General features: G+C 42.2%; 1 protein-coding gene across 1 annotated transcript in view; it reads left to right on the forward strand.

The window, feature by feature from the left end:
• The window catches only part of fndc5 (fibronectin type III domain containing 5), a 60,363-nt gene that overhangs the window by 21,807 nt on the left and 13,801 nt on the right, over positions 1 to 24,755 (forward strand). The window contains exons 2-3 of the mRNA XM_033045150.1: positions 11,036 to 11,151; positions 18,884 to 19,076. Coding sequence (XP_032901041.1) covers positions 11,036 to 11,151; positions 18,884 to 19,076 — 309 coding nt within the window. The remainder of the gene's footprint in view (positions 1 to 11,035; positions 11,152 to 18,883; positions 19,077 to 24,755) is intronic.

Genomic DNA, 24,755 nt, shown 5'->3' on the forward strand with positions numbered 1-24,755 from the left:
TGTCGTGAATGGTGCCAGGTGATCAACAACACGAAGATCCTGCGGCTTGCTCTGCTGTGTGCGAGTGCGTACATGTATACATGAGTCTATGTGCCTTATGCCCCTGTCCCACTTAGGAAACCTGAATGGAAACTTTGCGCCCCACCCAAGTTTTCTGTGCGGTTCCCGGAGGTTGCAGGTGGTTGCCGGAGGTTGCAGGTAGTGGAAGCAGGTAGGGAGACTGACAAAAACCTCCGGGAACCGCACGGAAACCTTGGGTGGGGCGCAAACATAGAAACATAGAAACATAGAAATTAGGTGCAGGAGTAGGCCATTCGGCCCTTCGAGCCTGCACCGCCATTCAATATGATCATGGCTGATCATCCAACTCAGTATCCCGTACCTGCCTTCTCTCCATACCCTCTGATCCCCTTAGCCACAAGGGCCACATCTAACTCCCTCTTAAATATAGCCAATGAACTGGCCTCGACTACCCTCTGTGGCAGGGAGTTCCAGAGATTCACCACTCTGTGTGTGAAAAAAGTTCTTCTCATCTCGGTTTTAAAGGATTTCCCCCTTATCCTTAAGCTGTGACCCCTTGTCCTGGACTTCCCCAACATCGGGAGCAATCTTCCTGCATCTAGCCTGTCCAACCCCTTAAGAATTTTGTAAGTTTCTATAAGATCCCCTCTCAATCTCCTAAATTCTAGAGAGTACAAACCAAGTCTATCCAGTCTTTCTTCATAAGACAGTCCTGACATCCCAGGAATCAGTCTGGTGAACCTTCTCTGCACTCCCTCTATGGCAATAATGTCCTTCCTCAGATTTGGAGACCAAAACTGTACGCAATACTCCAGGTGTGGTCTCACCAAGACCCTGTACAACTGCAGTAGAACCTCCCTGCTCCTATACTCAAATCCTTTTGCTATGAAAGTTAAGTCTCCAGAGGTTTCCGTTCAGGTTTCCTAAGTGGGACAGGGTCATTAGTTGGTAGTGTAATAAAATACTTCAAACTCTGTTGTCTGAATCTAGTGATTTACCGTACACCACGGAGGAGTTGCAGCTTCAGGTCACTGAGGTCAAGGAAAATTTCTTAGCCAGGAAATGAGATGCTACTTTCATTTGTACACCAATCATTGCTCGCTTGGGGTGCCTAAAAGTCATTCACTGCAATGGAGGCCTGAAGTGCAGTCTCTATTGTAATGTAGGAAACAAGACATTTATTTCAAGCCCAGAAAGTTGCTCCTACATTTTATGTTCTGAAATTCTTGACCTCTGTACCAATGGGAACAATTTCTACAAATTCCTTTGTGAGAGATGAAGACTAAGACATGGCTATTGTCTACGATTCAGTGAGCACTCTGATGTTTCGTTTAGTTTAGAGATACAGCGGAGAAACAGGCCCTTTGGTCCTACGAATTTACGAGTTCGCTCTAACCAGCGATCCACGCACACAAAGCACTATCCTACACACAGGAGGGACAATTTACAATGTTTTTAAGTCAATTAACCTGCAAACGCGTACGTCTTTGGAGTGTGGGAGGAAGCCATTTTGACAAAAAACATTGGACTGACCTTTTGTGGATGTTGTGCAGCTTGGGAAGGAACAAATGACATGAAAACAGACAGCAGGGAAATGAAATGAGAGCAGCAGTGGGGAATACCTCAGTGACATGGTCTAATGAAAGCTCTGATTTACAAGAGGAATGGGGAAGAGAAACCAGACACCTTGAGGTCGTCATCCTTGCGAATGTGTCTAAAGATTGGACCCCAGAGAGGTGGTGCAAGTATATTGGTGAGGATACAGCTTCCCAGATTTGTAGAAGCATTTACATTGAAATTAGAAAATGACAATGGCAATCCAAATGTGGGAATGGGCATTGTTCTTTGTTAGTCTTTGCTGTAAAGGCTTTCCCTTAACACTTGCATCTCACATTTTAAATTCTGCAGTGATTATTCCAAGTTTGTGTTCGATTCCATCAAATATGTAGCATGGAGGAGACACAAGGGACTGCAGATGCTGGAATCTAGTGCAAAACACGGCGTGCTGGAGTAACTCAGCAAGATCGGGCAGCATCTGTGGAGGAAATGGAGAGGTGAAGGATCGGGACCCTTCCTCTGATCTATAGGGTGCTCTTATTTACATTGGGGATCGCAAAGATGGGTGTTCATAGAACAAACCTCAGGCAGGATGGATTGGGATAGTGCAGCTACCGGAGAGATCACAATCCACTGCCTTTAAGGGATAGAGTGGATGTGCAGGGGATTTTCGACTAGTGGGTCGAGGACCAGAGGCCATAGCCACAGATTAAAAGGATACACCTTTAGAAAGGAGATGAGGAGGAATTTTTTTATTCAGAGGTTGGTGAATTTGTGGAATTCATTGCCACAGACAGCTGTGCAGGCCAAGTCATTGGGTATTTTTAAGGTGGAAGTTGACAGATTTGTGATTAGTAATAGCCCTGTCCCACTGTACGAGTTCATTCAAGAGTTCTCCCGAGTTTGCCCTGATTCAAACTCGGAGATTTACGGTAATGGCCGCTCGTAGGTACTCGGGGCTCTCATGGACATTTTTCAAAAATCGTCACGTGTCTTCCCGAGCTTACCGCGTTTCCCGAGTACCTGCTGTTAGCGTTACAAGCCGCTAAGAGACGTCCCCGAGCTCCGACGTACCCGCTACATACATTCTACGTGCTTACCACGAGTTTGATTTTTTTTTAAACTCGGGAGAGCTGTTGAATGAACTCGTACCGTGGGACAGGGCTTTTAGGATGTCAAATCCCAAAAAAGGGAAGGCAGGAGAATGGTGCTGAGCGGGAAAGATAGATAACCATTTAACCATATAACAATTACAGCACGGAAACAGGCCATCTCGGCCCTACAAGTCCGTGCCGAACAATTATTTTCCCCTAGTCCCATCTACCTGCACTCAGACCATAACCCTCCATTCCTTTCCCATCCATATACCTATCCAATTTATTTTTAAATGATAAAATCGAACCTGCCTCCACCACTTCCACTGGAAGCTCATTCCATACAGATCAAGTATGATTGAATGGCAGAGTACACTCAATGGGCAAAATGGCCTAATTCTGCTCCTATGACCTATGAACATGATAACTTGAAGGAGTTTTCTGCCAGAGTTAGGGAGAGGGTGAGACTTTGAACTGTCCACAGGGAAGCTTGGGGATTTCCGAAAATTGATACTGACAGCAACTGAGCAAATGCTGCATAAACGGTGCCATTTATCTATGCACTCTGTTCAGGATGCTCTTAGTGATAATTCTGTGCGATATTGAAGTAAGATTTTATGGTACACAGTCACAAAGGATTATTTTTACTGCTGGGTGAAGGATATACCAAATAATATATGCTGATGCCACCGCAATGAGTCTGCAGACCCAATGGCCAGTTTGCCATAATCTATCATCTTGCCTCTCTGGAAAAGATAGATTTACATGCGCACAAATAGAGAGTGAGAGATCGGACTGAAATGGTTTATACAAAGGTTTATACAAATGGTTCTTCTGCACTAAGGTGTTGTGATCATCGATACTTGCTTGCTTCAACAAATAGAGTTGTGAGGTGGAATGTTATATGAGATTTCTCAGAAGCATATCGAAAAATCCCTGTCCAAACACCTGGTACAATTTTAAGTGTAAGGATGGAACTGCAGACAGCGGTTTATACTGAAGATAGACTCAAAGTGCTGGAGTAAGGATCAGAGAAAAAGAATAGGTGATGTTTCGGGTCAGAACCCTTCCTCAGACTGGAAGTAGAGGTTGTGGGGGTGGGGGTGGCGGGGGGGGGGGGGGGGGGGGGGGGGGGGGATAAACAGGAGGCGAGAAAAGGCCAGAACAAATCAGGGCCGGCAATCCTTGGTTCTTGGTTCTTGGTTTCTTGGTCCTCCAAAATATTCCAAATGGAATTTAAACTGGAGGTAGTATATATATCCTGAGGTCATCTGTTGACGTCTTGCCTCCAGTTAACAGCGTTTACAGTGCCAAAGACCCGGGTTCGATCCCAACTTCGGTTGCTGTCTGTAAGGCGTCTGTACGGTCCCCCCGTGACTGCATGGGTTTTCTCCGAGATCTTCCGTTTCCTCCCACACACCATAGACGTACAGGTTTGTAGGTTAATTGGCTTGGTATAAATGCAAATTATCCCTGGTGTTTGTAGGATAGTGTTACTGTGCGGGGATCGCTGGTTGGTGCGGACTCAGTGAGCCGAAGGGCCTGTTTCCAAGCTGAATCTCTAAACTAAACTAAACTAAACTAAATTTGGGCAGGTATAGAAAACGTTTAGTGTGATATGGGCCAATTGCAGGTAAATGGGACCCTGATGGGCACCTTGGTCAGCATGGGTGAGTCGGGCTGAAGGACCGTTTTTAATGCTGTATAACTCTCTCACTAAAACTATTAATAGATCAATACAGGTGATTGATTATAAGTACAGTGGAAAGGTTATGGGGAAGTGTTTGTGCAAATAAAAGGACTTTGTGTAAGCTGCAACAATGAATGGCAGTATGTTCGTATTATCTGCTCCTCCTGTTGAAGAGCCATGAGCTGTAGGGCTACAGACCTCCTGTGGGGAGCCGTTATCACCAGAGACAATGAGCTCATGGGCATCTTCTGAAGCGTACCCTTTCTATAATTCCATTGTGTCATTGTTTAACAAAGACTAAGTCAGCACTGGCTATTCTTACATCTGAGCATCATATATTGTTCCTTCTGGCCATAGTCTCATCAAGTGAACCTTGAAGAGCCTCAACTGTGCTTTCATATGGACTAAATAACAGAGCGGAACGGTGGCGCAGCGGTAGAGTTGTTGCTTTACAGCGCCAGAGATCTGGGTTCCATCCTACCAATGGGTGCTGTCTGTACGGAGTTTGTACATTCTCCCCGTGACCGCATGCGTTTTATCAGGGTGCTCCGGTTTCCTCCCAAACTCCAAAGATGTACAGGTTTGTAGGATAATTTGGCTTTGGTAAAAATTGTAAATTGTCCCTAGCTTGTAGGATAGTGCTAGTGTATGGTGATCACAGGTTGGGGCAGACTAGATGGGCCGAATGGCCTGTTTCCACGCTGGATCTCTGAACTAAACTAAACTCCACAGAGTCCACAATCAACCCACAATGCCCACTACTCTGCCCCCTTGCAACTGCAGCAAACCTTGCCATTGGGATTCCAATTGCACTGTTGATGTTAGGTTCCTGGGACCTACACAGTTGAGTGTACTATTTTGCACAAGGTAATTAGGACCGGCTGAAATAAAAGTACACAATGCCAGATATAATCTGAAATATTCCCAGAAAGATTCTTATTTAAGAGTTGCAACCAGGTGTCACCTCCACGGTAATTGATAGGAGAGGTAAAGTTACAGACTGAGATTCTAGTTGTCTCCAAGAATCCTAATCATTATGTTTTTGTTGAGATTTACCTTCAAGTTCAAGTGAGTTTATTGTCATGTGTCCCTGTATAGGACAATGAAATTCTTGCTTTGCTTAAGCACACAGAAAATAGTAGGCATTTACTACAAAACAGATAAATGTGTCCATATACCATGATATAAATATATACACACATGAATAAATAAACTGATAGTGCAAATAACAGAAAGTGGTTGGTAATAATCAGAGTTTTGTCCGAGCCAGGTTTAATAGCCTGATGGCTGAGGGGAAGTAACTATTCCTGAACCTGGTTGTTGCAGTCTTCAGGCTCCTGTACCTTCTACCTGAAGGTAGTAGGGAGATGAGTGTGTGGCTAGGATGGTGTGGGTCTTTGATGATACTGCCAGCCTTTTTGAGGCAGCGACTGCGATAAATCCCCTCGATGGAACCTTTTAATAGGAGTCAGCTAAGTTAACACTTAAAGTTCTGTCAGCAAAGCATTTCCCTTATGTTTTTTTCTTCAGCTCTATCATCATATCAAGAACTATCTCTAGACTCAAAACAACTCAAACCGCAGTCCTATTATTGAGAGCAACATCAATGTAATGCAAGGTATTTGAACAGTCATTAAATATTGAACTGGAAACAGTAAAGACGCTGCAAACGCTGAGAAGGTTCGGCAGCATTGGTGCAAAGAGAAACAGTTTTATTCGGAATGACTCTTCTTCAGAATGTCAAAATTATTAATGATCTTTCATTGGAGTCATAGTCATGCAGCACAGAAACAGGCCCATCAGCATAACTCGTCTACACCGGCTCCTATTTACCTTGTGTTTGGGTAATGTGGGAAATCCCTCCACACCGCTTCAGGCGGTCACAGTGGCGCAGCGGTACAGTTGCTGCCTTACAGCGAATGCAGTGCTAGAGACCCGGGTTCCATCCCGACTGCGGGTGCTGTCTGTACGGGGTTTGTACCTGCGTGGGTTTTCTCCGAGATCTTCGGTTTCCTCCCACACTCCAAAGGCGTACAGGTTTGTTGGTTAATTGGCTTGGTAAATGTATATGTAAAAATTAAATTCTTAAGGGGTTGGACAGGTTAGATGCAGAAAGATTGCTCCCAATGTTGGGGAAGTCCAGGACAAGGGGTCACAGTTTAAGGATAAAGGGGAAATCCTTTAGGACCGAGATGAGAAAAACATTTTTCACACAGAGAGTGGTGAATCTCTGGAACTCCCTGCCACAGAAGGTAGTTGAGGCCAGTTCATTGGCTATATTTAAGAGGGAGTTAGATGTGGCCCTTGTGGCTAAAGGGATCAGGGGGTATGGAGAGAAGGCAGGTACAGGATATTGAGTTGGATGATCAGCCATGATCATATTGAATGGCGGTGCAGGCTCGTAGGGCCGAATGGCCTACTCCTGCACCTATTTTCTATGTTTCTATGTTTCTATGTCCCTAGTGGGTGTATGATAGTGTTAATGTGCAGGGATTGCTTGTCGGCGAGGACTCGGTGGGCCGAAGGGCCTGTTTCTGCTCTGTATCTCTAAACTAAACTAAACTAAACTAAACCTTTCCTATCCATGTACCTATCCAAAATGTCTTTTCAATGTCATTTACCTTCCTCAACTTTTGTTCTGGCAGCTCATTCCTTATATCCACCACCTTCTGTGTGAAACTGTTTCACCTCAGGTTCCTATTAAATCTTTTCCATCTCACCTTAAACCAACGCACTAAAGATTTAAAGACTGCATGGATGAACTCCAAAAATCGTTCATCCCTGTCTGGCGAAAAAATAAAACAGGGAAGGCGGCTCTACCGTGGCAAACGAGGAGAATCAAGGATAGTGTATTACAGGCTAGGAGGTGCTAAGCATTCGAAGGCTTATGAAGGTAGATAAGTCAATTTCCCTGACCTAATAAGATATATTTCATAGCAAAAGGATTTGAGTATAGGAGCAGGGAGATTCTACTGTAGTTGTACAGGGTCTTGGTGAGACCACACCTGGAGTATTGCGTACAGTTTTGGTCTCCTAATCTGAGGAAAGACATTCTTGCCATAGAGGGAGTACAGAGAAGGTTCACCAGACTGATTCCTGGGATGTCAGGACTTTCATATGAAGAAAGACTGGATAGACTCGGCTTGTACTCGTTAGAATTTAGAAGATTTAGAAGATTTAGAAGGGGGGATCTTATAGAAACTTACAAAATTCTTAAGGGGTTGGACAGGCTAGATGCAGGAAGATTGTTCTCGATGTTGGGGAAGTCCAGAACAAGGGGTCAGTTTAAGGATAAGGGGGAAATCTTTTAGGACCGAGATGAGAAAAACATTTTTCACACAGAGAGTGGTGAATCTCTGGAATTCTCTGCCACAGAAGGTAGTTGAGGCCAGTTCATTGGCTATATTTAAGAGGGAGTTAGATGTGGCCCTTGTGGCTAAAGGGATCAGGGGGTATGGAGAGAAGGCAGGTAAGGGATACTGAGTTGGATGATCAGCCATGATCATATTGAATGGCGGTGCAGGCTCGAAGGGCTGAATGGCCTACTCCTGCACTGAATTTATATGTTTCTATATCCGTGAACACTGCAGGAAGCTGGAGCCTGAAAGTTGGTCTATCAATTCTCTCCACACATGTTGCTTGACTCGCTGAGTTACTCCAGTACTTTGCTTCCCTCAAGTTTCCAGCATCTGCAGTTCTGTGGATAAGCCACTTGGTAGCTGAGTTAAATACTGAACTGTTCTGTTCCGTTCTTTGTAGATGTTGTGGAGTCTGGAGATTCCCCACAGATTTAGATTAGAGTGATTTGGGAATAAATCCCTCTATTATGAGAAATATATTTCACTTTCATTTATATTTTTTTAATAGAAAATTTGAACAGGCAATTATAACTATGATTAATATTAGACTGCAATGTAATCTGTTCCTTGCATCACTGCTTAGAGCTTACGGGATGTCACGTAACACCGATTGTAATCCATCAGTTTTAGGGCATTTTTTAATCAGCATAATCACAGCCTGAAATAACCATTGCTGTATTCGGGCCACAGAGAAATGAAACTGAATTTATACAGAATAAATAAATTTTGGAAAAATTAAACATTGTTACTGAGACACCAGGGGAGCAGAGTGATGCAACGGTAGAGTTACTGCCTTACAGCACCAGAGACCTGGGTTCGATCCTGACTGTGGATGCTGTCTGTAAATTTCCTTGTGTGTTTTTCTTACCGGCTGCTCTGGCTTCCTCCCACATTCCAAAAACATGCAGGTCTGTAGATTAATTGGCTTCTGTAAATTGTCCCTACTGTGTGGGATAGAACTAGTGTACAGGTGATCGCTGGTCGGCATGGATCTGGTGGGCTGAAGGGCCTGTTTCCACATTGTATCTCTAAAATTAAAACTAGAACCTTATCTATTAAATTGCTAAGGTAGGCTACAATAAGTGCACAGCTAAAATTGCACAGTGTGGAAACAGGGCCCCCAGTCAATTATCCTACTGACTTGCACATATTTGGGATATGGGAATTCATGTGCTCACGGGAGGACCGTGCAAACTCCACATGGACAGAGGTCAGAACCGAAGGGGTTGTGATGTACCACTGATCTTTCCTGCCTTTTGCATTTTCGGCAAGTTTGATTCTGATAATACTTTCTTCTGAGACATACGTTAAAAGGTAAAATAGTGTAACATTGTTTTTTAATGAACTAAAGAAAATTGATGTTGCTATTGCATTTTTAATAGTCAGTTTGATTTCCCAGGACCATTTGGTGATGAAGCAAAACAGTTGTTGAAATGTCAGGCTCATAGATAGCAAGAGAATGGATACAACCTCGCAGCCAAAAGTGTGCTCTAAATCGTGAAATTAATAAACATGAAACATTTACATATGTTGTCAGGAACTGATAAAGTAATCCAACACTACTTCAGGGCTAATTTAGATACAGTTATAATTTAAGTTAATTTACTCCATTGTAAAATCAGCAGTTGCAATATGGTAGTTAGGGAGATAAGCTTCAGCTTCTGTTCATATCCTGTGGAAGCCAGCTAATGATGTTAATGTATTACAAATTAAGTCCCTGACAATTTACAATAGTCACTTAGTGAGTCACGTTAAATGTTGAGGCTAAAGCACTCAGTTATTAATCTGTAAAAGGGGCTACGACCCCCAGTGACAAAAGGCAGGGAGCTAAACGGGGGAAGCAGCTAAGTTGCCGTCTAAGTTGCCGATGAGAGAAGCTGCTAGAGAACAATATCTTTGCTACATCGCAGCGAGTTCCCCCAAAAGGAAATTTGTGCAGTTTGACCGTGCTCCAGATAGGAGTGGGTTCAGCAGATCGTTGACTCACAACCCAAACCCAGCATGAAGAAGAGTTTTGTGAATATTTTGGATCATTGATTGTCCCACCATTGGAAAGCACACATGAACTCCCAAGTCCCAGAGACAGAAATGTTATTCCTCCTGTGTTCTTATCTGTCTTATGTAACGTGGTTTTCCATTTGTACTGTGTATAAATATAACTTTGGGAAAGATATATCTAAGGAAATTAAGTGACCAGGGTGTGATGTTGTTGCTTAGATACTGATTGCCCTGTTTGTATGTCAAATCTTCAATGAGGATTCACTCGGAGGGAGGCAGCATCAAATCCACATGATGGGACTGGTTATATATCCTTGCACCTGAATTATATGCCTTAAAGTGGATAGATATCCATTTGTTAACGAGTAAACCACTTCATCACAGAAATTTAAGGCAATGGAAATATTATTCAAATTTTAAAAAGTTACTAAACTCAGATGAACGTTTGTAAAAATTTTTATTTCTCAGTCAGAAATACATTTATTTATTCATTATTACCAATAAGGGCTTATTCTGCGGATTACTGTTTAGATGGTCATTTGTAAGTCATGATAGTACTGCCAGAGAGAAACTTAAATAGTTATCAACTTACCGTATATGCTTCTGTGTTAGTAAATGTGACCTGTGTGGAAGGATTAAGATCAGAAGAAAAACTACCCTAAGCTGCCACTGACATATCAGTTCTACATTTTACACTGTGGCCCGATTGTTATCAGGTATAGTCTTTTCACTAACTGGATAGCATGCAATAAAAATAGCTTTTCAGTGTACCTCGTTACACATGGCAATAAAAACTAAACTAATAATGTTTTAATGATTGGGGAGAAGGCATGGAGAATGGGGTTAGGAGGGAGAGATAGACCAGCCATGATTGAATGGCGGAGTAGACTTGGAGAAACAAGAATACCCGATGAATACTGACGCAGGTCACCGAGAGAACATATAAACTCCATACAGACAGCGCCCGTAGTCAGAATCAAACCCAGGTCTCTGGCACCATAAGGCAGCAACTCTACCGCTGCACCACCGTGCCGCCCAATTAGAAACAAAAATGGGAACAATATAATTTGGATGGATATTGTGCAAATTCAAGCAATCAGAGGAATGTTTTAATGATTGTGGAAAAGCCAGGGAGAATGGGGTTAGGAAGGAGAGATAGATCTGCCATGATTGAATGGCGGAGTAGACTTGATGGGCTGAATGGCCTAATTCTACTCCTTTTCCGTATGAACATGAATAATATTGTTTTAAGGAGATGTGAAGAGTACCAATTGAAGGTTTTTTTTTTTAAACATGATTATTTTCTCTATTTGTAGACATATTAGCAGCTCCGGTCAATGTCACAGTGCGACACCTGCAGGCCAACTCAGCAGTGGTATCATGGGAGGTTCCTGATGGAGATGCTGTCATCGGCTACGCTATATCGCAGCAGGTATCACAGTATTTGATCTATCAGAACTCTTGGATACAAATGTCTCACTCCTGCATTGTGGCTGTCCCTATAGGTTAGTATAGTTGTTTGGAGCGTGGAAACAGGCCCTTCAGCCCACCGGTCGGTACACGAGCACTGTCCTACACACCAGGGACAATTTACAGTTCTACTAAAGTCAATTAACCTACAAACCTGTATGGCTTTATAGTGGGGGAGAAAACCGGGGCTCCCGGGGGAAACCCGCACGGTCACGGGGAGAACTTACAAACTCTGTACAGACAGCACCCGTAGTCAGGATCAAACCCGGGTCTCTGGCGCTGTAAGGCAGCAACTCTACCGCTGCACCACCGTGCCACCCACTATGTTCCTCATACTGTGAGAAAGAAACAAGAATTAAAAGTACCTTGGAAGAATTTGGGGGGGGGGAATTTACTGATCCGCTAGTCTCGGATGTCTCTAGGAAGACAAAGCATATCTCAGTGACCTCACAGGTGGTCTCATGATTTACTGGGCCCGTCGAGTTAGCCTGAGACAATAAACAAAAGACAATAGGTGCAGGAGTAGGCCATTTGGCCCTTCGAGCCAGCACCGCCATTCAATGTGATCATTCAATTCAATTCAATTCAATTCAATTCAATTCAATTCAATTTATTGTCATTTGGACCCCTTGAGGTCCAAACGAAATGCCGTTTCTGCAGCCATACATTACAAACAAATAGACCCAAGACACAACATATTTTACATAAACATCCATCACATTGCTGTGATGGAAGGCCAAAAAAACTTATCTCTCTCATGGCTGATCATCCACAATCAGTACCCCGTTCCTGCCTTCTCCCAATATCCCCTGACTGCTATCTTTAAGAGCCCTATCCAGCTCTCTCTTTAAAGCATCCAGAGAACCTGCCTCCACTGGCCCTCTGAGGCAGAGAGTTCCACACACTCACAACTCTCTGTGAGAAAAAGTGTTTCCTTGTCTCCATTCTAAATGGCTTACTCCTTATTCTTAAACTGTGACTCCCCCAACATCGGGAACATGTTTCCTGCCTCTAGCGTGTCCAAACCCTTAACAATCTTATATGTTTCAACAAGATATCCTCTCATCCTTCTAAACTCCAGAGTGTACAAGCCCAGCCGCATTCTACAAAAACATCTATTTGTTTTCCTAAGCAGGGTTTGAAACGTGGTGCTGCTAATTTAGCCGACAAACTCCATTTTAGCTGCCATAGTCTGTTTAACCCTTACATTACATTCCACCTGAAATACATTTTGCAGATGGTACATCCGGTTACCATGGTGTACAAGTGTGGGTAGTGAAAATGCCAATTAGCACTAGATTGGCATCTTATGGTTTTCAATAACATGAAATACAACGCGAATGTGGGTAGCAAAGAGGCTCCAAGCAGATATGCATGAGTTGATTAAGTGGGCAATAACATAACCAATGGAATATAATGTGGAAAATGTGAGATTGTTCACTTTGTTCAGAAAAAAACAAAAGGACTGAGTATGTTTTTAAATGTCTGGGTCATAAGGGATAGGAGTAGAATTAGGCCATTCGGCCCATCAAGTGTACTCCGCCATTCAATCATGGCAGATCTATCTCTCCTTCATAACCCCATTCTCCTGCCTTCTCCCCATAGCCTCAGGCACCTGTACTAATCAAGAAATTATATTACCCAAGGATATACATGGTATAGCTGCATTGTTGTGACAGCAGGGCCAGATCACTGTTAAAAACTAGATTTACAAATGTTTTTAATTTTTAACAAATATTGTTTTGCCTACAGAAAAACATTGCATGGTATAGAGGGTCCAGCAAAGATTCTGGGATAGCAGGTCTGTCAGGAGCCCCACAACACGGAAACAGTCCCTTCAGCCCAACCTGTCCATGCTGACCAAAATGCCACATCTAAGCTAGTCCTGCACTTGGCCCATACCCCTCTAAACTTTTATTATCCATGTACCCATCCAAATGTCTTTTAAATGTTGTTACTGTACCTGCATCAACTACTTCATGTGATATCTTGTTTCATATACAAACCACCCTCTATCCCTCCAGGATCTTATTAAACTTCCCTCTTCTCCCCGAAAGTCTCTGCCCTCTAGTTCATGATTCTCCTATGCTGGATAAAAGACGTGAATTCACTCTATCTATTCCCCTCATGAATTTGTACACCTCTATATGGTCAACGCTCTGCATCCTGTGCTCCAAGGAATAAAGTCCTAACCTGTCCAACCTTTTCCTATAGTTCAGGTCCTGGCCAAATCCTCGGAAATACTCTCTGCACTCATTCCAGCTTGATGGCATCTTTCTGTAGCACGGTGACCAAAATTGAACATAATACTCTGGAGGTGGGCTTCACCAATGTTGGGTGAGGTGCCGGAAGACTGAAGGGTGGCTAGTGTTGTGCCTCTATTTAAGAAGGGCATCATGGAAGAACCGGCATCTTCAGACCATAACCTAACATCTGTGGTAGGAAAGTTACTCGAGAGAATTTTGAGGGACAAGAGAAACATGCATTTGGAAAGACAGGGGTTGATGAGGGATAATTTTTATGTGTGGTAGATCATGTCTTATGAATTTGATTGAGTTTTAAATTGACTGTCATCCTATCAAAGTCAAGGTGCTCGTTGCTCATTCCTCCAAAAAATACTTACGTTTCTATTAATTATCTCCCAGTTTGCAAACGGGGGATATCAAAGAACCCTGTAGTTTCTGTTAGATGATAGAACAGACATGTTGTGCACCCTCAGCCAGTGTGAAGAAGATGAGCAAGTTTGGATGATATGGTTCATATTAATAAGGCTGCTTCAATAGGTTTTCCAGAACTTTGGAACAGAACCTCGCAATTTTGTGTTTACTGAAATGTAATAATAACAGAATGCCAACACTTGACATCCACCTGCTGAGTTAATACCAGTTCAATTTGAAGGTTGCCTTTCATGTAGGAATGTAGTGTATTATTGCAAAGTTCACATGACACCAATAAAACAAAATAATCTAGGGACAAAACTTGCAACACATAGGCTCATGGAGCAGCTTGTCCACAGTAAACAGCGCTAACTTGTAAATGTGTGACAGGTATTTTCATAAAATGTAATTCCTACAGTGGGGTCATTTTCCCTTTTTATTAATTCCCTCGTGGAAGGTTGAGAGCTCTCTTCTTAAACCACCCTATCTCAAGAAACATCGACAAATACCACCATATTGCCCATTTCCTAAATGCCCATGCCCCCATTTTCCTCATCACAGCCTCAATTTCTATCGTTACCCAGAGTTCCTTCCTCCTACATGACCCACTCTAACAGGAACAGGAAGGAGCAGCTGTGTTGCTGTGTTCCGTCTCCCAAGATGACGTGTATGGTTGCAAAGCCATTTTGGAGGGAGTCAACCATATCATTGAGGGTGTGGTGTTATAGGCAGACAAGATTGGAAAGAAAGGCACATTTCCTCCCCTGATGGAGCTCAATGAACTAGATCATTTTTTCCACCATTAGTAGCCATGGTAATGGTGAAACAAATACTAGCCTTCCATTCCAGATGATCTAGTAAAATCCTCCTCATGCCATTATGGGATTTGAACTCCTGGTGGCCCTCTCGGTCTTTAGCCCCGGCGTTTAGATTGCCAGTGCACTGTGCCTCTCAATCAGCTTGATTTCAAGCCTTGCCAAACATCCCATTCTGCCGTTCTCTCTGGATGAATTTTATAGTGTGTGAACAGACTGTGAGATGACGAGGCATTGTTATTCGAAAAAGGGGAAGAGAAAATCAGGAGTCATCTTGTGGCACAGTGCGAATCTCAAAGTTGGATGATGAAGTGCCAATTACAGTGGCACCTGACATTATCTGCCTCGCCTGTTCGGCTGCGGATGCCACGGAGTGAGTCCGAGTGGGGAAGTACAATAATAAGCTGCAGAAAATTGAAGAATTGAGATGTGAAATGACTGCCTGCCGGGTGGGCAGTGCACCAGAGATAACAACTTAATAAGTGCAGGCAGCTGAGGGAGTTACCCAGCATGCTGCATTCTCTCAGAACCATTTTCAATCCCTGAAATAATTATGGCACTTTTTTCTTTTGATAATGCAATCATCACACAGAATGAAATGGCTCTTGGAAGTTCATATCATTTCTGCAGAGAAGTTGAAATTTGAATGTTTGCCCTTAAGCCTCTGTGGATACCAGGAGATGATTCTGAAATATAATTTCAATATTCACTCAGGAGACCTCCTTAAACTTTTTTTATTCCTTTTTCCTTCATACTTTTATTGTAATCAGTGTGTTCATTGTGTAAATGATTTATTTTATGCCATGAGGGCATAACATGCTGAAAGTCTCAAGCCTTCATTTATAGCCCACTACTATGTTATAAAAATGGTGTAAAAGACCGTTCTTCTTTGCTATCTTTCTATTTGTCTAGGGAGGAACCACAGACGCTGGTTTAAACTACAGATACACACAAAAAGATGCAGTAACTCAGCGGGTCATGCAGCATATCTGGAGAAAAGGAAGAGGTGACGTTTCGGGTCTAAAGAATCTCCAGAGATGCTGCCTGACCTGCAGAGTTACTCCAGTTTTTTGTGACTTTCCATTTGTCTACACTGCCAACTCTCTCTCATTCTTGCCTTCTCAATAATCCTTTGTTGTTCGTGGCCATGGATTTCTTCTACAAGCCAGTGCTCTGAGTCGACCCAAGTCCTGATCATTTTCTTTAGGTCAACATTTGTTCTGATAAACAGTGTTTCTCTGTTGCCGGGGGCAATGAGGATGGTTGCAGCTGATATATTAAAGCCAGCGCTGAGTTTGTGGTCAGAGTGGCACAGTGACACAGCAGTAGAGATGCTGCCTTACAGCGCCAGAGACCCAGGTTCGATCCTGGCCACGGGTGCAGTTTATATAGAGTTTGCACGTTCTCCCTATGACTGCATGGGTTTTCTCCAGGTGCTCTGTTTTCCTCCCACATTCCAAAGATGTGCAGGTTTATAGGTTATTTGGCTTCTGTAATTTGTCCCTAGTATGTAGGATAGAGCTAGTGTGCGGGGTGATAGCTGGTCACGGTTAGATCGCTGGTTGGCGTGGACTTGGTGGGCCGAAGGGCCCGTTTCCACACTGTATCTCTAAAGTCTAAAGAGTGACAAAGACAAAATGCCCTTCAGTAAACCTCAGGAGAATATAGAATTCATGGTGGGATTTGTAGGTGTACCTCACTTGTACATCTGACAATAAATACTTGACTTGTTTACCGTATGTGTCCTAAGGCAACCCTGATTAACACATGTTAGTGGTTAACACAGCCATATGAAAATCAGCTCACAGGATGCAGCACCATGTAGATGGATATGAGGACCTTTGACTCGCTAATTGAAGCTTCTGGCAGTCATTCTTCTTATCGAGTCCACATTACAAGATTAGAAATTGTTCAGTCAGAGCCAAACACATTTCTCGGCATCTGCATACAATGGCGTCTTGTGCTTCTTGGGCGTAGTGGTAGAAAGATTGGTGGAAACAGGATTGCAACGTGAACGCCCTTTCCTTGACCCCCCTGGCAGTCATGAATACACTGAAGGACATTAGTCATCCATTAATGTTGTATTATGGAAAATCCTATTTTCACAACCTGTATTATTCAAAATCCTATGAATTTCTTATGGGACATCCATTTTATCCATCTTCAACATTTCTTCTACATTTAATGTCCAGAGAACATTTGACCAGCACCTCTTCCATCAAATAGATTTATATTCATTGACCTGTTGTCTTTATCACAATGGCCTGTTCCCTTTATCATCGTTACTTTTTTGCATATCTTTCATTCATTGTTCTTTATCTCTACAGGAATAACTACTTCCCCACAGCCGTCAGGCTATTAAACCTGGCTCGGACAAAACTCTGATCATTAATAACCCATTATCTGTTATTTGCACTTTATCAGTTTATTTATTCATGTGTGTATATATTTATATAATGGTATATGGACACTGATCTGTTTTTGTAGTAAATGCCTACTATGTTCTGTTGTGCTGAAGCAAAGCAAGAATTTCATTGTCCTATCAGGGACACATGACAATAAATTCACTTGAACACATCATGTCTATATCTCTTGTTTCCTTATCACTAACCAGTTTGAAGAAGGGTCTCGACCCGAAACGTCACCCATTCCTTCTGTCCAGAGATGCTGCCCGTCCTGCTGAGTTACTTCAGCATATTGTGTCTATCCTCGGTTTAAACCAGCATCTGCAGTTCCTTCTAACACATATCCTCATTGAGTGTCAGTCATGGCCAAAAGGAGGTTTGGTCAGTTAAACAGGCTTAGTCCACAGAAGGCTGTAGAGGCCAAGTCAGTGGATGTTTTTAAGGCAGATATAGATAGTTTTTTGATCAGTGCAGGTGTTAGAGGTGATGGATTGAAGGCAAGAGAATGGGGTTAGGAGGGTGAGATAGATCAGCCAAGATTGAATGGCGGAGTGGACTTGATGGGCCGAATGGCTTAATTCTACTCTGATCACTTATGACCTTCGTTCTCCTGCACATCTCATCGATACTTACAAATAACATCATTCCAAATACAACCCCCACAGTTACACAGAGGCACAGCTCTGTAAACTTGCATTGTACTTTGAACATAAAGTGAAAAAACACAGAGATGTGTCTGAAGACATCATTAATGTAACAAACTATAAATTTAATGAATTTCTTTTTTGGGGGAAATTCGGTTAATGTAGTGATAATTCACAGCAGTGCTCCTAACCATCATGTATTTATTTACTTGTCCATCTATCTATATATTCATCAATCCATTTATTTATTTATTTGCTTATTTACTTATTTATCTACAGCAATAAAAATAAACATCTTGAGTTCTCTTCGTGCAATGCTATAAAGATTTCAGAAGGAATCGAATATTACTGTCACAGAATTATATAGTCCTTGCCAAACAATTGTCAACCTGAGCAAATACCTTTTGCTTGCTTTTGGCCCATATCGCTCGAAACCTTTCTCTATCCATGTACCTATCCAATAATTTTTTTAAGCATTGTAATCAAATCTTCTCGACATCTGGCATGACTATTCATCCTATCTATACTACTCGTGATTTTGTAAACCTCTGCAAGGTCACCCATCATTCTTCTAGAGTCGTTTTCCTAGCTTCAATGAACATCGCCACAGTAAATACAGATGAGAAATATTATTTTAAGACCTTGTCAACTGCTTTGGCTCCACACATAGTCAACTACTCTTTTTTTGAAGGAGCCCTATTCTCTCACTTTGTGCCATTTTACTCTTAATATAGTTGTAGAATCACCTAGGATTCTCCTTTGCTTTATCTGCCAACCTATCTCATGTCCTTTTTTTGTCCTCCTGATTTCCCTCCTAGGGAATGTATTCCTACATTCCTTATACTCCCTAGAACATTTTTTTCCAGGCGTTCCCTAGAACGTTTTTTTTTGCAGTTTGCCGACCAGCATCAGTATGTTAATATCCATCAGAATATTTATATTGACAATGACAACTGCACACCAGCAGAATGGCCCAAATGTTCTAGCGAAATTGGAAGTAGTGCAAAATAAATACTGAAGTGCAATAATAGAATGAGATAAAGTTAATAGCGATTGTATGTGGCAGCACCTCTGGGATGATAGGTTCAGGAGTCTGATGTTCAAATAAATGATAAATGTTCAAAGTTCAATTTTATTTCATTCAAGTATTGAAAGGATACTTTTGATTTCCAGAGAAAGGACGTGCGAATGTTACGTCTTATCCAGGAAGTGAATACCACAACGCGCTCCTGCATGCTGTGGGACTTAGAGGAGGACACAGAGTACACTGTCCACGTGCAGTCCATCAGCCTGACCGGTGTGAGCCCAGCCAGTGAGCCCATCTCCTTCAGGACCGCTAAAGAAGCTGAGAAATTGGCCTTAAAAGGTAACAGAACATTTTAATGATTGAAGTTCAGTCCGACTACTACTGCATTCTACAACACATGAACGATTCAAAACATTGTGTGTTGTGAAAGTGTGAATAAATTACCTAAAACGTGTAGCTTGTTGACTGACAATAATCATTCATTTCAGCCTAACAACACCAACAAACCAATTCACACTAATGACATCATGGTGAAGTGTGTTACAGGAGTTAGTGTCCACCTCTAATGGAAAGAATCATTGACAGGAGCTATAACGATCAGTCTGAAGGGTCTCAACCTGAAATGTCACCCATTCCTGCTATCCAGAGATGCTGCCTATCCCGCTGAGCTACTCCAGCATTTTGTGTCTATCTTCAATGTAAACCAGCATCTGCAGTTCCTCACTACACTGACGTTTCATTGATATTCACTTTGTTGAAGCATCATCAGAATCATTTTATTTTGGCCATTGTGGCTACAACTGATGTTGTTTTGTTGCTGTGTCAGGCAAGGGGAAATCAAATAGATTTTCTATTCCAGATAGTCACATTGACTATGTCTAAAGTCTAAAATTGGTGAGATCCACACAAGGATTATTTGAAATATCAGAAAGATTTGGAAGAGAACAACCTTGGAAAGGAAGTGTCAGTAAAAGATTCGTAGGGGTCTCAACAGATCAAAGGAATCGTTGATGATTATTTTCAAATAAGATGGCGGCTATGAAAGGAGCCCCCAACAGTACCTAAAGTGGGGGACTTCTTGACAGTGAGAGCGATTGGGGGGGGGGGGTCGGAAATGGAAGCTCAGTGATTAGAAAATCACTAAGAATCAGATTCAATGATCAGGACATTAGTTTGCTTAAAGTGACGAAATTGAGTAAAGTGGACAAAAATTGGTGAGGAGCTAGAGGAAGATCTAGAAGGAGGCAAGAAGAAAAAAATTATTCCCATGAGTAGAATCTAGCATAAATTGACTAATTCATTAATTGTTATTGTGGGTGAAAATAAGGTTTTAAATGTTATTTATGGGTTTTTTTAAATGGTGATAATGAAACTAAAATCGGTTCTCTACATCATCCTGGATTGCTGAAGATTTGTGAATAATGTGAATTTGTGAAATTGACGTTACGGAAAACTGATTATAATCTTAATAATGCAGAACCCTTCTATTAAGTAATATTATCTTTGTACTAAATGTTGGACTTTCATAATTTCATATGCTGTAAGAACAGAATTAGGCCTTTCAGCCCATCAAGTATACTCCGCCATTCAATCATGGCTGATCTTTCTTTTTCTCTCAACCACATTCTCCTGCTTTCTCCCCATAACCCTTGACACACTTACTAATCAAGAACCGATCAATCTCCACCGTGAAAATATCCATTGACCTGGCCTCCACGGCCTTCTGTCGCAATGAATTCCACAGCCATTGGCTAAGGGGACCCTGGTGACATTTCCTCTGCCACATCCTCTCATTTAGAGACAGTGTGATGTGAAGAAGGACCTTGACCTGAAACGTCACCTATCCATGTTCTCCAGAAATGCTGCCTGACCCGCTGAGTTAACTCCAGCACATTGTGTCTTTCTTTGTAAACCAGCATCTGCAGTTCCTTGTACGGAGTTGTGGAGGATGTCCTGGTTCTGTGACTGAGTTTACTCCACACTGGGCTGCAATGTTCCTGCACATTCTGCTGCAATAAAGTACAAGCAATGTACAAAAGCAATAATAATAAGCACAAAGCAACTACTTTATTACTAGGAATATCATTGTACTAATGGCTATGAAACATTTACACTGTGATCCTCAATTTCTACTGTAATATTGAATTCAATTATATATGTTTTCATTCCCTTGCCATTTACATTCTTTATGGTGCATGTTTCATATCCAAATGGGCTGCGTAGTGCAATTATACCCTAAACATATACATGTCCTTGGAAATATTATAAAGGAAGTAACCATTACCCAAGAGGTAAGTGCTGCAATAATATGTTTTCGAAGAGCAGACCAAAGGAGAAAGCTTCGGCTCCCATTATAAATCAATTTTATAAACCTATAGCATTCTCTATTAGTTCGGAATAATAACAAAGTGCTGGCATCAAAACAACAAAGATTGTACTGTAGATGGAGGGATTTTGCTGAAATTATTTACTAATCAATCGGATTATCAAATTGCATGGATGAACTAAAACATACCGACTATATATGATCGGATTTTACAGGCTTAACCTTGCACTAAACGTTAACATAGAAACATAGAAAATAGGTGCAGGAGGAGGCCATTCGGCCCTTCGAGCCAGCACCGCCATTCATTGTGATCATGGCTGATCGTCCCGTCAATAACCCCTACCTGCCTTCTCCCCATATCCCTTGACTCCACTAGCCCCTAGAGCTCTATCTAACTCTCTCTTAAATCAATCCAGTGACTTGGCCTCCACTGGCCTCCACATTATTCTCTTATCATGTATCTGTACACTGTGAATGGCTCGAATGTAATCATCTATTGTCTTTCTGCTGACTGGTTAGTATGCAGTAAAAGCTTTTCACTGTACCTCGGTACACATGACAATAAACTAAACTGAACTGAACATACCCAATAACTTAGCGTAAAACAAATTTTGATTTATTCATCTTGCACACTGGAGTTATTTTTCTGAGTAATTTAATATGATTACCAATTAAAAAAATTAATGTGCAATCAGTAATAATGTGAGTGTTATCGTTGCCCAGCTTCCTGCATTATTGTTTAACTGGTACCTCTGGTAATACTGCCTGATCTACTACAGATTTCATGAAAGGGCAACCTTTTGAAGCACTGAGATTCTTGATTATTTAACAAGTAGTAAAGATATTGTAACAGAAGGAATCTTGACTGCTGAACATGAGGAATCTGTATTCAACTCAAAAGGTTTTGAAATAGTACTGTGGCATGTTAATGTATAAATACTTGCGTTCCCTGTGACATTTAGCTCTCTGTTTAATCAGAGGCAATCGTTTTAAACAATCTAATATAATAAATGAAAGAATTGCAGACAAAGCATTATTTGTTTATACATTGGTATCCCACAATGGTAAAATAAATAGAAGGCATGAACATCCAGCTTTTTAGTTTAATTTAGATCAGAGATCCAGATACAGCACAGAAACAGGCAATTAGGCCCACTGAGTCCGCACCGACCAGCGATCCCCACGCATTAACACTACCCTGCACACACTAGGGTCAATTTACATTTGTACCAAGCCGATTAACCTACAAATCTGTATGTCTTTGGGGTGTGGGAGGAAAATGAAGATCTCGGAGAAAACCCGCCATGCGGAGAATGTACAAACTCCATACAGACAGCACCCATAGTCGGGATCGAACACGGGCCTCAGTACTGTAAGGCAGTGATTCCCAACCTGGGGCCATATCCATGGCAAATTTCAGGGGGGCCACAGACAAATTTGGGGATTTAGGGGGCCACAGGTTCAATGAAGGGGCCCACTTTTTTCCGCTAATAATGTCGAAGACCACACTCCTCCATGCCACTCCATGCGCCCGTCCCGCGCTACCCACGCGCTACCCACACGCTACCCACACGCTAGCAGGTCGCGTAAATGGCGCGCGAATGACGGCCAAGTGGGACAGGCACTTAAGTCTTTTTAGCAACTGAAAAACACATAGTCATACGAATTTTTAAATATCCTGACCACTCCATTTACACCTCACGCTGCCTCGGCAAGGCCAGCAGCATAATCAAGGACCAATCTCAACACGGCCACTCCATCTTCTCCCCTCTCCCATCAGACAAGAGCTATAGAGGTGTGAAAACGCACACCTCCAGATTCAGGGACAGTTTCTTCCCAGCTGTTATCAGGCAACTGAAGCATCCTCCCACAACTAGAGAGCAGTCCTGAGCTACTATCTAGCTATTATCTACCTCATTGGAGACCATAGGACTATCTTGGGACGACAGATGGCACAATGGGTTAAGTGTTCGGCTGGCGACCGGAAGGTAGCCGGTTCGAATCCCGCTTGGAGTGCATACTGTCGTTGTGTCCTTGGGCAAGACACTTCACCCACCTTTGCCTATGTGTGAATGTGTGTGAGTGATTGGTGGTGGTCGGAGGGGCCGTAGGCGCAGATTAGCAGCCACGCTTCCGTCAGTCTGCCCAGGGCAGCTGTGGCTACAGAAGTAGCTCACCACCACCGAGTGTGACTGAGGCGTGTATGAATAATGCGATGTAAAGCGCCTTGAGTATTCTAGAAAGGCACTATATAAATCCCATCCATTATTATTATTATTATTATTATTATCTTTGACTTCACTGGACTATATCTTGCATTAAGCGTTATTCACGTTATTCCCTTTGTCATGTATCTGAACACTGTGGATGGCTTGACAGTAATCATGTATTGTCTTTCCGCAGTCTGGTGAGCACACAACAAAAGCTTTTCACTGTATCTGAGTACACGTGACAATAAACTCACTGAACATTCTCCCTGACTTTGCATCAGAGTTAAGGCCAAGGAAGAATTATTGGCTTTACACCAGCTTCTGGAGAAAGGAGACAACATGGCCTGAGCAAGGGCCCAGAAATGAATCGCCAAAACCTTCTAAATTATAACTTGTATCCCATGTAATATCAATGTGGGTGGATGTCCGGAATCACTGGGCCCTCCAAAGCCGCTGGCAATGCTGCTGAGCTGGGCTGCAGGCGGTAGGTGGGGGTGAACAGTGGGCAGTTCATGGCTGCCCTCAGTGTTGCATCTGCTCCTCTCAGCATTGAACTGAAGTAACATGAGGAAACTAAGCTCTAATGACAGGAATGATTGGATTTAACATTGCCTTTTAAATTGCGTTTCTCTTGATTGCCTCTTAACAACATCTGTTTATTTCCCAGTCTTATTAATTTTACAGATTCTTTTGGGCAAGAACAATTCCCAGAGCTGTATTAAATGGACAAATAACATTCTGGCATGCACCTCATCTCTGTTTGCACGCATCTACGCATCTACATTTGCATTAAAATGCCAAACAATAAAAGGCATTACTTCAACTAATTCCTTTTCAAGATTATCAGCATCTCCATCTCTATCTCTATCTCTCTATATCTATATCTCTCTATCTCTCTCTATCTATATCTCTCTCTACATCTCTCTCTCTCTCTCTCTCTCTCTCTATCTCTCTCTCTCTCTATCTATCTCTCTCTCTCTCTCTCTCTCTATTTCTCTCTCTCTCTATTTCTCTCGCTCTATCTCTCTCTCTCTCTCTATCTACCTCTCTCTCTCTCTCTATCTATCTCTCTCTCTCTCTCTCTATCTATCTATCTATCTATCTACCTATCTCTCTATATCTATCTATCTATCTATCTATCTATCTATCTATCTATCTATCTATCTATCTATCTATCTATCTATCTATCTATCTATCTATCTATCTACCTCTCTCTCTATCTATCTATCTATCTATCTATCTATCTATCTATCTATCTATCTATCTATCTATCTATCTATCTATCTATCTATCTATCTATCTATCTATCTACCTCTCTCTCTCTCTCACTCTCTCTCTCTATCTATCTATCTACCTCTCTCTCTCTATCTCTCTCTCTCTCTATCTATCTATCTACCTCTCTCTCTATCTCTCTCTCTCTCTATCTATCTCTCTCTCTCCCCTTTCCTCACTCTTCCTCCCTCCCCCTCTCTCTCTCCTTCC

This window comes from Amblyraja radiata, chromosome 27, assembly GCF_010909765.2.
Source record: "Amblyraja radiata isolate CabotCenter1 chromosome 27, sAmbRad1.1.pri, whole genome shotgun sequence".
NCBI lineage: Eukaryota > Metazoa > Chordata > Chondrichthyes > Rajiformes > Rajidae > Amblyraja > Amblyraja radiata.